General features: G+C 41.7%; 1 protein-coding gene across 2 annotated transcripts; it reads right to left on the bottom strand.

Annotated features, from left to right (window-relative positions):
- Positions 1–790: 790 nt before the first annotated feature.
- On the bottom strand, positions 791–18,140 carry LOC140470728 (histone H2B 1/2-like). 2 transcript variants are annotated; one of them, XR_011956639.1, is made up of 3 exons: positions 17,248–18,140; positions 12,714–12,804; positions 3,548–4,577 (listed from the first exon to the last, which is right to left on the bottom strand). XR_011956639.1 is itself a non-coding variant. In XM_072566761.1 (2 exons), exon 2 carries the CDS (start codon positions 1,812–1,814, stop codon positions 1,434–1,436), a length of 381 nt encoding a protein of 126 aa, XP_072422862.1. In that variant the 5' UTR covers positions 1,815–1,825; positions 12,714–12,741; the 3' UTR covers positions 791–1,433. The 2 variants fall into 2 exon arrangements, 1 of the variants encoding a protein (XP_072422862.1); XM_072566761.1 differs by lacking the exons at positions 3,548–4,577; positions 17,248–18,140 and adding an exon at positions 791–1,825 and having other exon boundaries at positions 12,714–12,741.
- Positions 18,141–18,725: the final 585 nt, after the last annotated feature.

The following is an 18,725-nucleotide window of genomic DNA, read 5'->3' as shown; positions in this document are numbered from 1 at the left end:
TTCCAAAAAGGAAGAAAGATCCTAGGAGGAGTCATGGGTGGCCATGGCTGACAAGGGAAGTTAAGAAACATATAAAGTTAAAAGAGAAAAAGTATAACATAGCAAAGATAAGTGGGAAAACGGAGGACTTGGAAGCTTTTAAAGAACAACAGAGGATTACAAAGAAGGAAATACGCAGAGAAAAAATGAGGTACAAAGGTGAACTGGCCAAAAATATGAAGGAGGATAGTAAAGGCTTTTTTAGGTATGTGAAAGGCAGAAAAAATGGTTAAGACTAAAATTGGGCCCTTGACGACCGAGACTTCACCTTGGCGCGACCTTTCCCACCGCCCTTCCCTCCTCTTCCAGACATACTGCCAACTATTTTTAGGGAGAATGCTGCACTCTGCCCACACTGCTATTCTAATAAGGCTTCGGGAGGGATGGTGGGGCGGCCATTTCTGATTGGTCCCATTGTTCAGCCCCTCCTAATGTTGTTTCAATTCCCAATCAGATATCTGCCTCATTCCCCAATCCGGAGAGGGCACGGGGAGGAGGGAGGAAAGTACCGGCGCCAAATCATCAACCGCTTTTTTTCACAATTTGAAAAGCCCGCCAGTATTTCCCGACAAGTAGGGAGTTTAAACACAGAAGAATGCACGAATACTCGAGATAGTTTACTTTTACATTAAAAGTGTACCCTTTATATTAACTCTGTACCTGATTCCCCGGCCTATTCGAACCTGCCCATTTCTGATCTTGAATTAGGATTTTGTAAACAAAGCGGAAACAAAAAAGGCGCCAAACCCTGCACTCTGCAACTAATCATTTACTTCACATTTCAACAGGACCCCGATATACTGATACAACATGAGATTACGGTCTCCCGAGTAAGCGTATTAATAGTAACACTATCATTCGAGAATATTTTAAAGTTGCCCTCCCTATTGCACACGATGATAGATCAGTAAAAGCTCCACATTTGCTCTGCTACTTCTGCAATTGTTTTAGTTTCAGTGCATTTTGCAAGGTTCTGCATCCGGACAATACCCGTGCGGAGCTTTGGAAATTAAAAATAAACAAAGTAAAACCAGACACAGAGGGAAACCTTATCTTTTGCTTACCGGGGCCACTTTGCACGTTCGTGCCCCACCGGGGCTTGTAGCTCCTGAACTGATCAAATAACAAAGAGTTAACACGGACACATACGAGCAGCTGAAAAATGACTCATGAGCGCTCAGCATGACATCTCCCCCCAGGCAGGGACTACAGGATATACAAGACCCCATCCGTGAATAAGACGCACACCGTCTCAGCGAGCAGTCATGAATTTATAAAACAAATACCGCAAATATTAATTGTACATACTCCAAAACAATTGGTTCAACAGTCTCAGGGAAGGTGTGAGTGGCTCTTAAAAGAGCCTTTGGGTTTTTTCAGTGCAGTGCGGTCCTTCACTTGGAGCTGGTGTACTTGGTCACCGCCTTTGTGCCCTCCGACACGGCGTGCTTGGCCAGCTCCCCGGGCAGCAGCAGCCGCACGGCGGTCTGGATCTCCCGGGAGCTGATGGTGCTGCGCTTGTTGTAATGGGCCAGGCGGGAAGCCTCCCCCGCGATACGCTCGAAAATATCTTTGACGAACGAGTTCATGATGCTCATGGCTTTGGAGGAGATGCCGGTGTCGGGGTGAACCTGCTTCATCACTTTGTAGATGTAGATGGCATAACTTTCTTTCCTGGTCCTTTTCCTCCTCTTACCACCCTTCGCTGGCGCCTTCTTGATGATTTTCTTCGCGCCCTTCTTGGAGGTTTGCTGAGCTTTCTTCTCATCAGCCATAGCGCCGCTCACTTTCAGACACAGAATAAGGGAAAGTGGGCTCGGAGCTCCCTTTTTATAGACTGACGGCGTCAGCAATGCTAATGAAGGATGGGGGAAAGCCTACCTCCTGATTGGCTACTTTATAGGCATGGTAGCTTCTGTCTAATTGGTTAGTGTGGGACTCAATGTGGATCTGTGAAGATCTACAATACCATCGGAAACACAAACCGAAATTTTGTGAAGGATCAAATTCCGAGCTCACTCTAAAATGTGAGATTCTAATTTTAATGCATTCTGCATCTTTTGACAATGGTTTTCTTTTCTCTTCCATTTTAAAATGGCATCACATTTGTTGTCAAGTGAGAAAATGCACTGCAATCTGACAGGGAGTGTGTTTTACTCCTGCAAATGATGGAACTACTTGACAAATGCATCGTGTTGGAGGAAAATGGGAGTTAAGGAATGCTCTCTTTTGCCTGTGTATCTTGCTCTACACTCTCTGATGATGAAGGACATTCTACCATCATCTATTCTGTAAACTCCCTTCAGTTATCTTTTCCCTTATTCTTCTTCAAATCTCCAATGAGTATCAGCCAAGGTATTCATACATTACTCAGGATAGCTACCAGCGTGTGTATCATTGTCAGTTCTACTCTGATTATCTCAATGACTAAAGGGAACTGACGTATTATGACCTGCGCCTTTTGCTTTCTGCTGACAACATGAATTTTACTCCCTGACTGTTTGGCTCCTCAATCAGTGTCAGCAGCCTCCTGCCAATATTTCAGTTCCTGAAATCTTACTTTGCACATTAGAATAGATATTATTTGGTGCATTTCAGTTTCTAGCAGAATTTTTTTTCATTATGGACCTTGCTATGTGGATTTTCTCTGAACTTTATTTGGTCACAAGTCATTTGTACTCAATCTCAACTGGTCACTGTTATTTAAGGATTATTTTGAACATGATACTTGTGCGAATTTTAATTGTGACAATCTTGTGTTATTTGTTTCATCGCTGTGATTCCCTGCTTACACTGTGAGATAGTGTTGTTCAGAATTTCAGGTTGGTTAAGGGTTAGTTTACCTCTCGTTATTGGCTGTGTAAAACGGGAGTACGGTTTTTGATCTGCCCATGTGAGCTTTCGGGAGGTGAATGATTATTATTCTCTCACAATCTATCCCTGTCAGTTTCTGCCATCTGAATGTGTGAGTGTAGTCGTATGTCTCTACCTGTCCATTCTTCCACAGTGATGATGTTAGTGTAGTGTAACTATCACAATCCCAGAATGTCTCTGATGTGAGAATGTGTAAGAGTATTTACTATTGCAGTGCCTATCAGTCTTTGCTATGAGACCGTTTGACTGGCTTTATCAATCTGTACCCGTTTCTTTCTACTCAATGAATTTGTCTGTGTAATTTTCAGTCTCCCAAATATCAGTCTCTGCTATGTGAATGTGGCAGTGCTTTTATCAGTATTACCTTGTCCATTTCTCTGTTGGGAATATGTCAATGTGGTTATCAACATGTACCTGTCAGCTTCTGTTTTGTGAGTATCTCAGTTTAGTTAAACTTTTCCACACAGGTTGTGATGTGTGAATATGGTGGTCTAGTCATCAACCTGCACCTGTCTGTTCTTCCACAGTCATTATGTTTGTGTAGTTATCAGTCTATCCTTTAGGTCTCTGCTGTGAGAATGTGTAAGTGTAGTTATCAATCTGTCCCTGTCAGTGTTTGCTCTGTGAATGTGACAGTGTATTTACTAATTGGTCCCTGACAGTTTCTGCTATGTTCATGGGGGTTTTGTTATCCATGTCTTTATGTTTATTTCTGTTACGTGAATGTTTGACTGGCATTATCAATCTGCACCTGTCAGTTTCTGCTCAGTGAATATGTCTGTGTACTGAACAGTCTATCCCTATCAGTCTCTGCTACATGTCTGTGTGAATGCTTTTATCAGTCTCACCTTGTCAGTTTCTGTGTTGTAAATATGGTCATCAATCTTTACCTGACATTTTCTGGTTTGTGAATATGAGAGTTTGGTTATCAATCTGTACCTATCAGCTTCTGCTTTATGAATATCTACATTTGGCTTAATCTGTTCCTGAATGTTTCTCTGGTGTGCATATGGCAGTGTAGTTATCTATCTGTACCAGTCTGTTTCTGTTATATGAGTACGCGGGCAGTTATCAGTTAGAATGATTGTGCGGCTTTAAAAGGTGCATTTTGTCCTGTTCACTGGAGTTAGCATACAATGCAATAAAGAAGAAATTGGAATAACTTAACTCTACTGGAATACTTAACAGAATAATGGATACAGTATCACTTCCTAATTAACTGTTCCAATACAGTAACATCTCATAGACATCCTTGGCAAAAGAGAAATTCAACAAAATATATAGTCTCACATCTGACTCCAGTAGCAGAAAAAGAATTTGCAGCTTCTGACTATAACTGAGAGGAAAAAACTAGCTTTCCTGTCTCCAGGACGCTGACAGTTTTTCTGAAAGCCAAAACTAAAAATGTCATTCTGTGAGAGCTTGACCACACCCCTTCAGGCTGCTTCTGTAGTTCCAACTTTAAAAGATTCCTGAAGAAGGGCTGATGCCTGAAACGTCGATTCTCCTGTTCCTTGGATGCTGCCTGACCTGCTGCGCTTTTCCAGCAACACATTTGCAGCTCTGATCTCCAGCATCTGCAGTCCTCACTTTCTCCCCAACTTTAAAAGGAGCCTCAAACTGTTTATTCTTGTGCGGACCTCTTGACACTTCCGCCATAAAACCTCTCTCCAACAAGATAGAAAGAACAAAATAAATATCTTCAAGCCACAATATCATCAAACCTTCCACACCTCTTAAAAAGAACCGATCAGTATACAGAGATGGCCTAATTTTTAAAAACTCCTTAGCTTTACATTGTTAGTAAACAATATGTACACATTTTGTTGACTGTAAGCATGCAAACACTCACTATGACAGTCCACTTTTTCCTGCTATGTAACGCTTCCATCTTTTTTCATCAAAGTCGTGCAGGTAAGGTGAATTGGCCATGCTACATTGCCCGTAGTGTTAGGTAAGGGGTAAATGTAGGGGTATGGGTGGGTTGCGCTTCGGCGGGTCGGTGTGGACTTGTTGGGCCGAAGGGCCTGTTTCCACACTGTAATGTAATCTAATCTAACCTAAAAAAAAAACACCTTGACAATTAGGTTCTCTTGTCCTGCCATGTATGTAATTTGCAAACTGAATGGCTGCGATAGTAACTTCATTTAAACTTTGTTCTTAAATTTCTCCAAAAACAATAAACTCAAGGTGTCCTTCTCAAACATGAAGTATTTCTGTTGATGAGTCTTCAGCTGTCTGTAAAGATGCCTCAAACTGTTTGCTCACATGGCTTATTGTTTCTGTCTTAAATTTGCTCTTCAAGAACAAAGACATAAACCTGTTAAAGCCACAGTCTCAATCTCTCATTTCCTGCATTGTGGATATGCAAATTCATTTATCCACATGTACCTGTCCATTCTTGCCACATGAATATGTAAATGATGTCATTAATGTGTCCCTGTCAGTTATTGCAATTCAAGCGCGTGACTGTTGTTATAAAACCACCCTCTCAATTTCTGCGTTGTATGTTAACTACAGTGGACAGGACAAAATGCACCTTTTAAAGCCCCACAATCATTCTAACTGAGAACAGCCCTCATATTCACATAACAGAAACAGACTGGTACAGATAGATAACTACACTGCCATATGCACACCAGAGAAACATTCAGGACCAGATTAAGCCAAATTTAGATATTCAATGCGTTTAGTTATCAAACTGTACCTGTCAGTTTATGTTCTGTGAAATGGGAGTGTTATCAACTTGTTCCTGTCAGTTTCTGCATTGTGAATATGGGAGTGCACTTATTAATCTTTCGAGGACAGTTACTACTGTGTAAAAGTGTGAGTGTACTTACAGTGTCAGTTTCCGACATCTGAATGTAATTTCAGCTATCCTAACGTACCTGCCAGTTTTTCTTTTATCTCTGGGAATGAGAGTGTCACCTTCCGTCTCGACCTGACAGCAGTTGAGTTTGGTTATTGATCTGTAATGCCACTTTCTGATAGGTGAACATTTGAGCACAGTTATTCATCTGTACATGATACTTTCTGATATCTGAATATGAAAGTGTAGTTGTCAACCCATTCCTGTTGTTATGTGCAAAGAAAATAAGAGAGTGTGTGTCACTTTCTGTCATGTGAATCTATCCATGACAGTGCCTGCAAAAGATTGTGTTTGTGTGTGTGTGTGTGTGTGTGTGTGTGTGTGTGTGTGTGTGTGTGTTTGTCAGTGTAATTGCCCTGTCAACACATCTGTCATTATCAATGTGTTTTTGCTTGTTTCTGCAAAGCGAATGAGTGAACAAAGGTATCAATGCATGCTTGTCAGTTTCTATTGGGTTATGTGATACCTGTTATGTGATACCTGTTATGAGGGTGATTGTAGGCAGATTTGTTTCAGTTCGTGAGTGCATATTTTGGACAAGAATTTAGACTTTCCAGTTTCAAAATTGTGCAAATATCAATGAGCTGTGAATGGTGAATTTGTTCAAACTGGACACATGTGCATTGTGAACTGTGAGAAAGAAACAAACTGATATTTTCTCAATTGTTTGAACATCTCTCTCAAACTGAGCTCAATGTGTAGCTGACTCAATTCAGTCTGACAGTGGAAAGGATGTTCTTTGCTCTGAGTGCACGAACATACCTGAAGTGAAATCTCCTGTAAATCACCATCAGCCCAGTTTGACCATCTTTAACTGATCAACGCAACATTCTGTTAATAATCATTAGGATATTGTATTTAAAGCCAGGAATTCAAACAGAACAACATGTCTGATTCTCCTCTTTCTCCATGTCTGGTGATTTTTCTTTTTGTTAATTCAACACCAATTGACTGCGGTCCAGAAACTAACCAATAACTGTACAGCTCCATGAATGGGACTATCCAATGCAAGTGGGGCTGTGAATATGAGTTTAGTTATTAAACTATTCATGTCAATTCCTACTTTGTGAATAACAACCACACTCTCACATTCTGTCCTTCTAAGCCTTGCTTAAATTAATTATGTATTCAAATAGCAGTGACTCACAGTGACAGATTGATATAGAACTATAGATCCATTGAAATGACATTGCACATAAGAGGACCATTTGGCCTATCTTGTCCATTCCAATCCAAAGACACCAGATGGCCATTTAATCCCATCTTCCTGCTAACAGCCCATAACCTTGCAGCTGAGAGCACTGCCTATTTCTACAATCTGAATTTATTTTTCAATTTGTTCCTGCCAGTTTCTGTTTCATGGATATATCATTATAATTATCAATTTGGACCTGTCAATTTTCCCTGTATGAATATTTGAATGGAGTTATCCATCTCTACTTGTAAATGTCAAAATACTGTTATAAATACATATTTGTCAGTCTCTACAATGTGAATGTGTGAGTTTATTGAACAGCCTATCCCTGTCAGTTTCTGCTCTGTTAATCTGAGAGTGTTAGTAATAACCTGTAACTATCAGTTTCTGGTTTGCTAATAGATGAATGTAGTTATCAACATATACCTGCCAGTTTCAGTTCGTGTGCATGTGGAAGTGCTGTTATCAATCTGTACCTGTCAGATTTTGCTGTGTGAATGTGACTGTCATTTTCAGTCTCCGTCAATTCTGGCATGTGAACAAGAGATTGTCAATCAATGTGTTGCTGTCAGATGCTGCAATGAGAATGTGTGTCTGTAGTTAGCAATCTGTTCATGTCACTTTCTGCTATATGCATACAGGCGTGTAGTTATCAATCTATACCTAAGTTTCTGTTCGGTGTCTGTGGGTGTACTTATCAATCTATTGCTGTCAGAGTTTACAATGTGAAAGTAAATTGATCAATCTTTCCTCATTAGTTTCTGTTCTCTGAATCAGAGTGTTTAATTATCAATCAGTAACTGTCAGTTTTTGGCTTTGTGAATGTGTAAATGCATTTATCATTCTGTACCTATCAAATTCTGCTTTGAGTTTTTCTGAGAGTTTAGATTAATCTGTCCCGGTCAGAATCTGTAAATGTAGTTACCAATCCATACCTGTCAGTTTTTCTGGCTGAATATGTGTGTGAAATTATCAGTCTATCCCTGACCAATTCCACTATGTGAATCTGAGAAATTCGGAAGCAACGCTTCCTGTCAGTCTCTGCAATGTGAATATGAGAGTGCACTTATCAATATTTCCCTGACAGTTTCTGCTATGATCAATACATTCTGCCCTATGAATATGAGTGTCTTTATCAAATTATACTTGTCAGAAAATTTTCTCTGCGTATACAGAAGTTTAGCAGTCAGTTTCGTCAATGCGAAAAATGAGACTACAGGTTTGAATCTATGCCTATCTGTTTATGCTAAGTCAATATGAGAGTGCAGTCTTCAATCTCTACCTGTCAGATTCTGTGTGAAATTGAGTGTACTTATCAAACTGTATCTGAGTGTTTATGTGAAGTGAAAGTGGAAGTGCTGTTATCAAATTGTTCCTGTGTTTTTCTGTTATGAGACTAGAAGAGTGTAATTTCCAATCTGTCCCTGTCAGTGTCTCCTCCATATATCCGAGGATGTAATTAAACTATAGCTGCCAGTTTTTGCTATGTGAATGAGAGTGTACATCTCAACCAATATCTGGCAGTATGAGTTATGAGAGGGTGTTGCTATCAGTCTGTACCTTTCAGTGTCTGTTATTTCAACATGTGAGTTTAGTTATCAATCTGTACCAGTCAGTTTCTGCTTGGTGAATATGTGAGTGCGTATATCAATCATTCCTTGTCAGTATCTGTGTTGTGAATATGTGAATGAGGTTATCAATTTGTAAACTGTCAGTTTCAGACACGGACATATGGAAATATACCTGTCAGATTCTGCTCTGTGAATATGGTGCAGTTATCAATCGGTCTTTCTTTGTGAACATCCAAATATAGTTATTAATATGGACATGTTAGTTTCCACTATGTGAATGCGTATGTGTACTTCCTAACCTATCCCTGTGAGTTTCTGCTGTCTGTCTATGAGTGTGTTGACATGAACATGTAGCTGTAAGTTTCTGGTTTAGTAACATTCAAATGCCTTTATCAAAATGTATGTCAGTTTCTGTAATGTGAATGTGTCAGTCCAGTTATCAATTTATGACTGTAACTTTCTGTCCTATGAATATGTAAATGGTGGTTATCATCTGTACCTGTTAGATTCTGTTTCATAAATGAATGAGGGGAGTTGTCCACCTGTTCCTGTCAGTTTGTGCTGTGAATGTGACTGTGAATCAGTCTGCATCTGTCAATTTCTGCGAGGTGAATGAGAGAGTGTAGTTCCTAATACGTACCTGTGAGATTCTGATCTGTTATGTTTGAGTATCATTATCAAACTGTACACAACAGTGTGTTTATCCCTCTGTGAACTTGGAAGTGTAGTAATAAATTTTTACCTGTTCGGTTATGCTATGGGAAAGTTCTTGTCAGTTTCCTCCAAGTGAGTTTAGTTATCCATCTGTGCCGGTCAGTTTCTGCTATCTGAATGTATGAGTGCAAGTATCAATCTGTGGGTCTCAGTTTCTGCTACGTCAATAAGCGAGTTACATTTTTGATCTGTACCTGTCAGTTTCAGATATGTGAATGCATGAATGCAGTTATTAATATATCCCTCAATGTTTCTGCTTGTAAAAATGCAAATATATTCCTGTCATTTTCTGCAAAGTGAATATGAAAATGTAGTTATCAATCTGTAACTGTCAGTTCCCGTTCTGTGAACATACAAGTGTTGTAATCAATCTGTACCAGTCAGTTTCTGCAGTATGAATATTCTTGTATAATGCGGGACATGATACGGCACAGTGGCTTAGCAGTTGGCTCTGTTGCCTCACAGCACCAGGAACTTGGATTCAATTCCAGCCTCGGGTGAGTGTCTGCGTGGAGTTTGCACATTCTCCCAGTGTCTGTGTGGGTTTCCTCTGGGTGCCCCAGTTTCCTCCCAAGAACAGGTTAGGTGAATTGGCCATGCTAAATTGCCCATAGTTTTCAGGGATGTGTGGGTTAGTTGCATTAGTTGGGGGTAAATGTAGGAATAATAAAATAAGGGAATTGTTCTGGTTGAGATAATCTTCAGAGGGTCAGTGTGGACTTGCCAGGCTGAACGTCTTGTTTTGAAACTGTATGGATTCTAATTCTAACTAAAAGACCATACTCGAAAGTTTCAGCTCGATGAATTATTAAATATAAATTGATTAGTTATTAATCTCTCCCCATCAGTTTCTGATTTGATAATGTATGAATGCATTTATCAAACTGAATCTATTTTTTTGTAATATGAATATGGGAGTACAGTTACTGTTCTATGCCTGGAGACATAGGAGTGGAGGCTAGGAAACTTGGGGAAATAGATATTGATATCTTGAAAAATATTTGATATCAGTCCACATGCCAAAAGTGGAGGTGTTAGAGATGTTAAAAAAAACATAAAGGTGTATCAAACTCTCAGACCAGATCAAGTATATCCCTTGATATTGTAGGGAGCTGTATTGGTAATTTGAATAAATGATATTGTTTTGTTACATTTATTAGAATAGCTCAAAGGGAGGGTTAATCTATCCCTGTCAGTTATTGCAACAGAAATGTGTGACTGTGGTTATAAATCTGTACCTGTCAGTTACTATGTGAATATGTGGGTGCAGTTACCCATCTCAGTTTCTGCAATGTGAATAAGAGTATAATTATCAGTCTCAAGCTGTCAGCTTCTCCAACATCTATATGTGATGTTAGTTATGGAGCTGAACCTCTGTTAGTTTCTGTCAAACAAATGTGTGAGTGTCATCATCAATCTGTCCCAGTCAGTTTCTGCAATGTGAATGGGTGAGAGTAGATATCAAGCTGTAACTGTTTCCGTCATGTGAATATGAGTTGAATATCAGAGTGTAGTTGTCAGGCTTCGTTTGTACTTCGATCTATACTTGTCAGATTCTGCCGTGCTTTATGCAATATGAAACTGAGTGTTATTACTAATCTGTTCCTGTCAGTTTCTGCTTTGTGGATATGATAAATTTGTTATCAAACTTTCTCTGTCAGTAACTACAATGTAAATGTCAGGGTGTATTTACTAATTTGTTCCTATCAGTATCAGCTCTGTGTATTTGAGTGTGCAGTTATTAATCTGTAACTCAGTGTCTGCCATGTGAATGTGTGAGTGCATTTATCCAATCAGCTTCTGTGTTGTGAATATGTGAATGTACTTATCAATTTGAACCTGCCAGTTCTGATATGTAAATATAGTCCTCAATTTCTCCTTGTTGATTTCTCCTATTTGTGTTACAGTGTGCAGTTAGTAATCTGTACATGAACTTTTCTGCAATGTGAACATCAGAATATAGTTACCAATCTGACTGCTCTGTAAATGTATAAGTACAGTCATCAAACTGTACATGCCAGCTTCTGCTTTGTGACTCTGAATTTAAATATTAATCTTTGCCTGTCAATTGATGTGAATGTGTGAGTGCACTTATCAATATGCACCTGTTAGTTTCTGCTCAGCGCATTTGATTTGTGTCATGGATTGTGCAATGGGAAATTAAAGGGTTTTCCAAATCCTATAGTGCAGACTCAAACTGACAGGAATGATACCATGGGCTGTTCTTCAGGATGTCATCAGTTTTTCCTCAATGCATAGCTACATAATTTTGTGAATAATGTTGAGAAATGGATAGGTGTTACATTCCTTTGGTAGTGTCAAAAGGAAAGGGGAACAAACAAATACATTGTGCTCAGTCGGCTACAATACAATGTTCCTACTACAGGAAAGAGAATTGGCTAGTTCACTTCATTATTCTATTGTGAGTATTACATAATCCTGCTCTGTGGTGTGATGGTGCAAGCCATTAGCAGAACTCTCCTGATGCTCTATGGTGGCAATGAGGAAAGCAAAAACACTTGTATTTTTGTCATACAGTGGAGAAGATGTAAATCATTCAGGCAAATTTATTGAACGTGGTTGATCTCTTCTTGCAAAAAAAAAGAGAATTTACAAATTACAAGATTGGCTAAATTTCTTTGTTGAATTAAAGGGTGATTACTTGATTATATTGTTAAATTAATGATATGACATTCGATTTTCTTGCTTTTTTGTGATATTTCATTGGGTGGGGAATTTGTAGAATTCGGAGACCAAGTTACACATTTTTTATTTTAAAAATTAATTTAAAAAAATTAATACTGGACAGTGTGAAAATTTAATTTCTATCCCTGCAAGGTGAATATGTTGAGAATGATGTTGAGATCAAGGTGGGGTTGGCAGCTCCTCTGCTGCCATGACACACTTTTTGAAATGGAATGCTGGCTGAATGGGATTAGTTGCTTGCTTTGAGTAAACATTCAGGATATTATCATTTCTGTTTCCTACAGTTTAAATGTGTGTACATCGCTGTTAGTCTCTGTATCTTGGGTGTTGATATGGTGGTTCAATCTGAATCAGTCAGTACCTTTGTTTATGTGTGTGCTCAGTAATTATTCACTACTTGTCACATATGGCTGTTGACATCATACTTTTACATAATGTCATTATTTATCTGGTTTGTGACACATAAAATGCCCTTTTAAAACGTAAACTTGATTGAGTACACCAATTGCCTACTTCAAACAACCAGTCAGCTTCAAAAATGCTGTGAATGGTAGTGGTCTATGAATCATATTAATTGAAACTGGGAAGATGTCTATGGAGAATGCAGAGAAAAAAGGAACTTGTCTTTCCGCAGTTGTGTCTGACTGTTTGCTTGTATGGATACATCTCTGGAAATTGAGCTCAAACTAAGTCTGATCCAGTCTGAACTGTACCTGTGGAAAGGTTGCTGTCTGCTTTCACATACCTGCGGTTTGTTTGAAGCAGCTGGTCACACTTGGCTTTGTACTGACATTGTCTTCATCATTCGAATGCTTACTTGGCAGAAGATTTTTCAGCTGTAAATCAACATAAGTCAAATTAGGAAAGATTAAACTGATCAGTGTGGTAGTCAGTTAATAATCATTAAAGGTATTTTTAAACCTAGCAATTCAATCAGAACCAGGTTTCAATTCCACACTTTCCAAGTTGCTCCTGCTCTCCTTTTCTTTTATGTGCATCTTTGTAACAACTGGGTGAGATCCAGAAGTAAGATCTGCCCACATCCATGAATGGGAATTCCTGAAGTAACTACAATGCTGACATACATCAACAGCAAGCTGCCAATACACGAAATGTTGAAGGAAAGAACAAGGGACGCTATGTCTAATGTGTCCTTTATAGAATTGTCACAAAATTATGGTCTGTGCTTCCATTATTCACCGCTCCATATCAACAAACAGCGTGAAACAGAAGCCAACCAGAATTCCCATCAGTGCTTAGGGGATTAAAAACCCCAAGAATGTCCCACAGCAGCTTCTTCCCGCTCTGCCTCCCTCAGCAGGCCCACACACAGCCCGAGAAAGGCCTCTCTCTTCCCCCAGCCCGCTCACTCCAAGTTCCGGGACCAGTTCCTGCTCCGCTCGGCCTCTTACAAACAGCCCCCGGTTCTCCCTGAACTCACCCCGAATCAATCCCGGTCTCGGAGCCCCCTCTGTGTCCCAGGCTCCCATCCCGATGTGCTGCTGGAAGGAGCCTGCTGTTCCCTCCCTTCCCTGGGCGCTGATCTCTCCATTGCGGTCTGTTTCAAACAAACCTCTTGGACTCACTGAGTCAATGCTCCTCAATGGCAGCGCTGGGGGAGGTGGGGTCTCACGCATGCGCTTCTCTACTCAGGAACAGTCAGAATTGGAGGAGCGATAGCAACGCGCATGCGCTGCTTTACCTAATACTTCTCAGAAACAAACATCAATTGGTCATTTCCCCAATTCCCTTTTCTCCCAGTTTGACCAAAGGAACTGGGACTGTCGGGGAAAGGGCAGAGAAGGTTTCAAGCTGGGACATTGTCCTATTATGAAGTTCCAATGGAGCTCATTCCCGGGTCATGGTAATAACTCCTCCCTCCGGCTCTCTCACAATCTGATCAGGGAGCGGGAAAACTACTCAGGGACAGTCAGCATTGGGGAAGGGGCAGCATTGCGCATGCGCCGCTTCAGGCTGCAAGAATATATCATTGACAATAAGCCCGCAGTGACAGCAGCAGTTTTAAACCAAGACCCAGTATGGTGGATTAGGATCAAAACACAAATATTACTTCCAAAAAAAGGAGAGACTAAATGAGCTTGGATTGTTTTTTTTCTAGAGCAGAGATGTCTGACGTGGTGGCCCATGATTGTGGTGTGAAAATTTATGAGGCGTCTGGAGAGGGTGGATGTAGAGAAGCTGTTTCCCTTGTTTGAGCGATCAATCACAAGTGATGACTGTGTTAGAATATGGTAAAGCATATGGATTCTCACTATGGTATAGGGTAAGGGGTAAATATATTGAGGGAAAATCTCTTTCACTCAGCAAGTCATGGAAATCTGGAAGATACTGCCTGGGAAGGCAGTGGAGCCCAGAAACCTTAACCTTGAAAAAGTATTTGGATGAGCGCTTGAAATGTCATACCATTTAAGGATATGGGACAAGTGCAGGGAATTAGCAAACCTTCAGTGGTAGTTATTGTGGGTGCAGACACGATGCCTGAAGGCCTTTTCTGTGCTGTATGAGTATATGCACGTCAGCTTTTGCTCAGGGTGCAGTTATTAATTTGTAACTGTCAGTCTTTGGTTTCTGACTATGTAATTGCATTTGTCATATGCCACCTGTCAAGTTTTTGCTGTGTATATATGAGAGTTATCAACCAGTAACTTTCAGGTTGTAGACATCGGTTAGGCCTCTATTGGGGCCTAACCGATGTCCTGTACAGCCGCAAAATGACCTCCCAACTCCTGTACTCAATACTCTGACCAATAAAAGAAAGCATACTAAACGCCTTCTTCACTATCCTATCTACCTGTGACTCCACTTTCAAGGAGCTATGAACCTGCACTCCAAGGTCTCTTTGTTCAGCAACATTCCCTAGGACCTCACCATTAAGTGTATAAGTCCTGCTAAGATTTGCTTTGCCAAAATGCCGGACCTCGCATTTATTTGAATTAAACTCCATCTGCCACTTCTCAGCCCATCGGCCCATCTGGCCCAGATTCTGTTGTAATCTGAGGTAACCCTCTTCGCTGTCCACTACACCTCCAATTTTTGTGTAATCTGCAAACTTACTAACTGTACCTCTTATGCGCATCCAAATCATTTACATAAATGACAAAAAGTAGAGGACCCAGCACTGATCCTTGTGGCAAACCATTGGTCACAGGCCTACAGTCTGAAAACCAACCCTCCAGCCTCTGTCTTCTACATTTGAGCCAGTTCTGTATCCAAATCGCTAGTTCTCCCTGTATTCCATGAGATCTAACCTTGCTAATCAGTCTCCCATGGGGAACCTTGTCAAACGCCTTACTGAAGTCCATATAGATCACATCTACTGCTCTGTGCTCATCAATCGTCTTTGTTACTTCTTCAAAAAATGTAATCAAGTTTGTGAGACATGATTTCCCACGCACAAAGTCATGTTGACTATCTCTAATCAGTCCTTGCCTTTCCAAATACATGTACATTCTGTCCCTCAGGATTCCCTCCAACAACTTTCCCACCACCGACATCAGGCTCACTGGTCTATTGTTCCCCGGCTTGTCCTTACCACCCCTCTTAAACAGTGGCAGCACTTTTGCCAACCTCCAGTCTTCCGGCACCTCACCTGTGACTATCGATGATACAAATATCTCAACAAGAGACCAAGCAATCACTTCTCTAGATTCCCACAGAGTTCTCAGGTATACCTGATCAGGTCCTGGGGATTTATCCACCTTTACGTTTCAAAACATCCAGCACTTCTTCCTCTGTAGTATGGACATTTTGCAAGATGTCGCCATCTATTTCCCTACAGTCGATATCTTCCATATCCTTTTCCAGAGTAAATACAGATGCAAAGTACTCATCAAAACATCTCCCCCACTTTCTGTATCTCCACACTAAGGCCACCTTGCTGTTCTTTGAGGTGCCCTATTCTCTCCCTAGTTACCCTTTTGTCCTTAATGTATTTGTAAAAACCCTTTGGATTCTCCTTCATTCTATTTGCCAAAGCTATCTCACGTCCCCTTTTTGACCTCCTGATTTCCCTCTTAAGTATACTCCAATTCCTTTATACTCCTCTAAGGATTCACTCAATTTATCCTGTCTATACCTTACATATGCTTCCTTCTTTTTCTTAACCAAACCCTCAATTTCTTTAGTCATCCAGCATTCCCTATATCTATCAGCCTATCCTTTCACCCTGAAGGAAATTACCTTCTCTGAATTCTAAATTTGGTACATATTCCTTTAAATCCTTCCTGTTCATTTACACATTTGGGCTCCTTTTAAATGTTGTAATTGTTCCCACCTTCACAATTTCCACTGAAAGCTCATTCCATATGCACATCACCCGCTGCATGAAAAGGTTGTTCCTCTGGTTATTTTTTGAATCTTTGCCCTCTCACCTTAAACCTATGCCCTCTATGCTACCTCACCCAAGGAAAAAGACCTTGGCTTTTCATCCTATCGCTGTCAGATATCGAAGCGGACTGCGCAGACCCTGGTCATGTCCCGATGATGCTGGAGCAGGCAAATGGGCCCAGTGAGGAGCTGGACAGGTACCTCAGCCCCGCGAGGGTCCAGCAGTTCGTGTTCACCACAGGCATGCAGACAGCTACCACAGAGGGGCAGGACCAGCGGCAATTGGACACGGGTAACCTCACAACCTGTTAAAAATGGGGATAAGAATTGCAAGCATTAATGTGCACAGCATAAAATCTGCTGCGCGATATGTTTCAACATTGGCCTTCCTCACCAACGTCAAAGCAGATGTCCTGTTTCTGCAGGAGTGTGGGATACTGCACCTCAGCAGTTACAGGAGGTGGTCGAGCTTGTGGGCCCATGGGCCATCAGTTTGGTCGCGGGGCAACGATAACCGCTTCTCAGGCCTGGTTACCCTGTTGTGAGGAGGCAACTTCACCATCTCCGAGGTTAAGGAAGTGGTGGGCAGGAGCCTCCTCATCGCTGATGTTACGTACAGAAACGCTCCCTTGAGACTAATCAATTTGTACGCCCCAGCGGTTAAAAGTGAACGGTTGGCCATCCTGCAGCAGCTTCCACTGTTGCTGGCTATGGCCAGGCCGGTCACTCTGGCCGGAGACTTCAACTGTATCATTGATGCAGATGGATGATCAGGCAGGGGGGTCAGGAAACTGGATGCCATGTCCAGAGCCCTGATGCAAACGGTCAAAGATGCCAAGCTGCATGATGTCTTCAGCACCCCTGCAGATGGAGCACAGCATAGATACACCTGCTCATGGGCAGACGGGTCTATCTGGTCAAGGATAGATTACCTGTTTGAGTCCCGAACGTTCTTGGTCAGATCCACTGACGTCAAGCCGGTATTCTTCTCTGATCACTGCCTCCTGCAAGCCGATTGTCACCTACAGGATGAGCAGTGGGCTTGCAAGGGAACGTGGAAACTGAACACTAAGCTGTTGACCCTGGGAAACATTGAGGAGCCCAAGAGGGATTACGCAGGTTGGAGAACTGTGAAGCCCCTCTTTGAGACGCCAACAGACTGGTGGGTAACAGTAAAAGGGAACATTAAGTGGTTCTTCATCCTCAAAAGGTGTTTGGGAGGTGAGAGAGAGGTGGGGAGAACTGTACCAACTCCAGGAAAGTATGCAGAACCTACTCCTGCTGCAGACATTGGGGGGTCGATGTCACGGAGGACCTCCAGAAGGACCAGCAAGCCTCGCTCTTTGCCTCGAGGCCTCCAAGATAATCTTCAGGTCCAGAGTCCGCTCCGTCGAGCAGGACAAGACATGCTCACATTTCTTCTTCCAGAAGGTGTACAAAGAGAGCTCCGTGCCCAGCAGCTTGAAAGAAGAAGATGGCTCGGCGACATAGTCTTAGGCTGACATCATGAGGATCAGCAAATCCTTCTATGCCATTCTGTATGACTCAAAACCAACCGACAGTGCAGCCTTCCAGTCATTCCTGTCCTCTATCACGGAGGTCTAGATGATGGAACACAAGAGAGGCTGAACCAGCCACTATCTCTGGGTGAGCTGACCAAGGCCCTCGAGTCCTACAAAAAGAATAAAACTCCCGGAAGTGACAGCTTACCGGTCGAGATCTATTCTGCTCTTTGGGACTTGATTGGCCAGGACCTGCTGGAGGTGTATGTCAGTATGCTTCTGGCAGGTACCATGAGTGAATCCATGAGCGGAGGCATCATCACCCTCATCTACAAACAGAAGAGGGAGAGGGAGGAAATTAGAAATTGGAGACCAATCTCACTGTTAAGCACAGACTACAAAATCTTGTCAAAGGTTATCACCAACCGGGTCAGGTCTGCATTGAGACCGGTGATCCACCCTGACCAAACCTGTGCTGTACTGGGCAGGGAGATCGCTGAGAGTCTCACACTCCTTAGAGGTATGATTACCTACATGCAGAGCAGGGGGGTGGACATCTGCCTCATCAGCCTGGACCAGGAGAAAGCCTTTGACAGGATATCACATATATATATTCGGGATGTACTCTCCAAAATGGGCTTTGGGGAGGGAATCTGTAATTGGATCATACTGCTCTACACCAACATTGTCAGTGCAGTCTCAATCAATGGGTGGGAATCCGATAGCTTCCCTTTAAGATCTGGAGTCAGGCTGCCCTGTCTCTCCTGCCTTGTTTGTATGCTGCATAGAGCCATTTGCCGAATCCATCAGGAAGGATGAGACGGTGAATATTCCTGGCAGTGGGGGCCTGCAGGTTAAGGCTTCGCTGTACATGGGTGATGTAATCGTTTTCTGCTCGGATCCACTGT

The sequence above is a fragment of the Chiloscyllium punctatum genome, chromosome 52 (assembly GCF_047496795.1).
Source record: "Chiloscyllium punctatum isolate Juve2018m chromosome 52, sChiPun1.3, whole genome shotgun sequence".
Taxonomy (NCBI): Eukaryota; Metazoa; Chordata; class Chondrichthyes; order Orectolobiformes; family Hemiscylliidae; genus Chiloscyllium; species Chiloscyllium punctatum.
The sequence above is the reverse complement of the archived record's forward strand: the minus strand, read 5'-3'. Positions and strand labels throughout refer to the sequence as shown.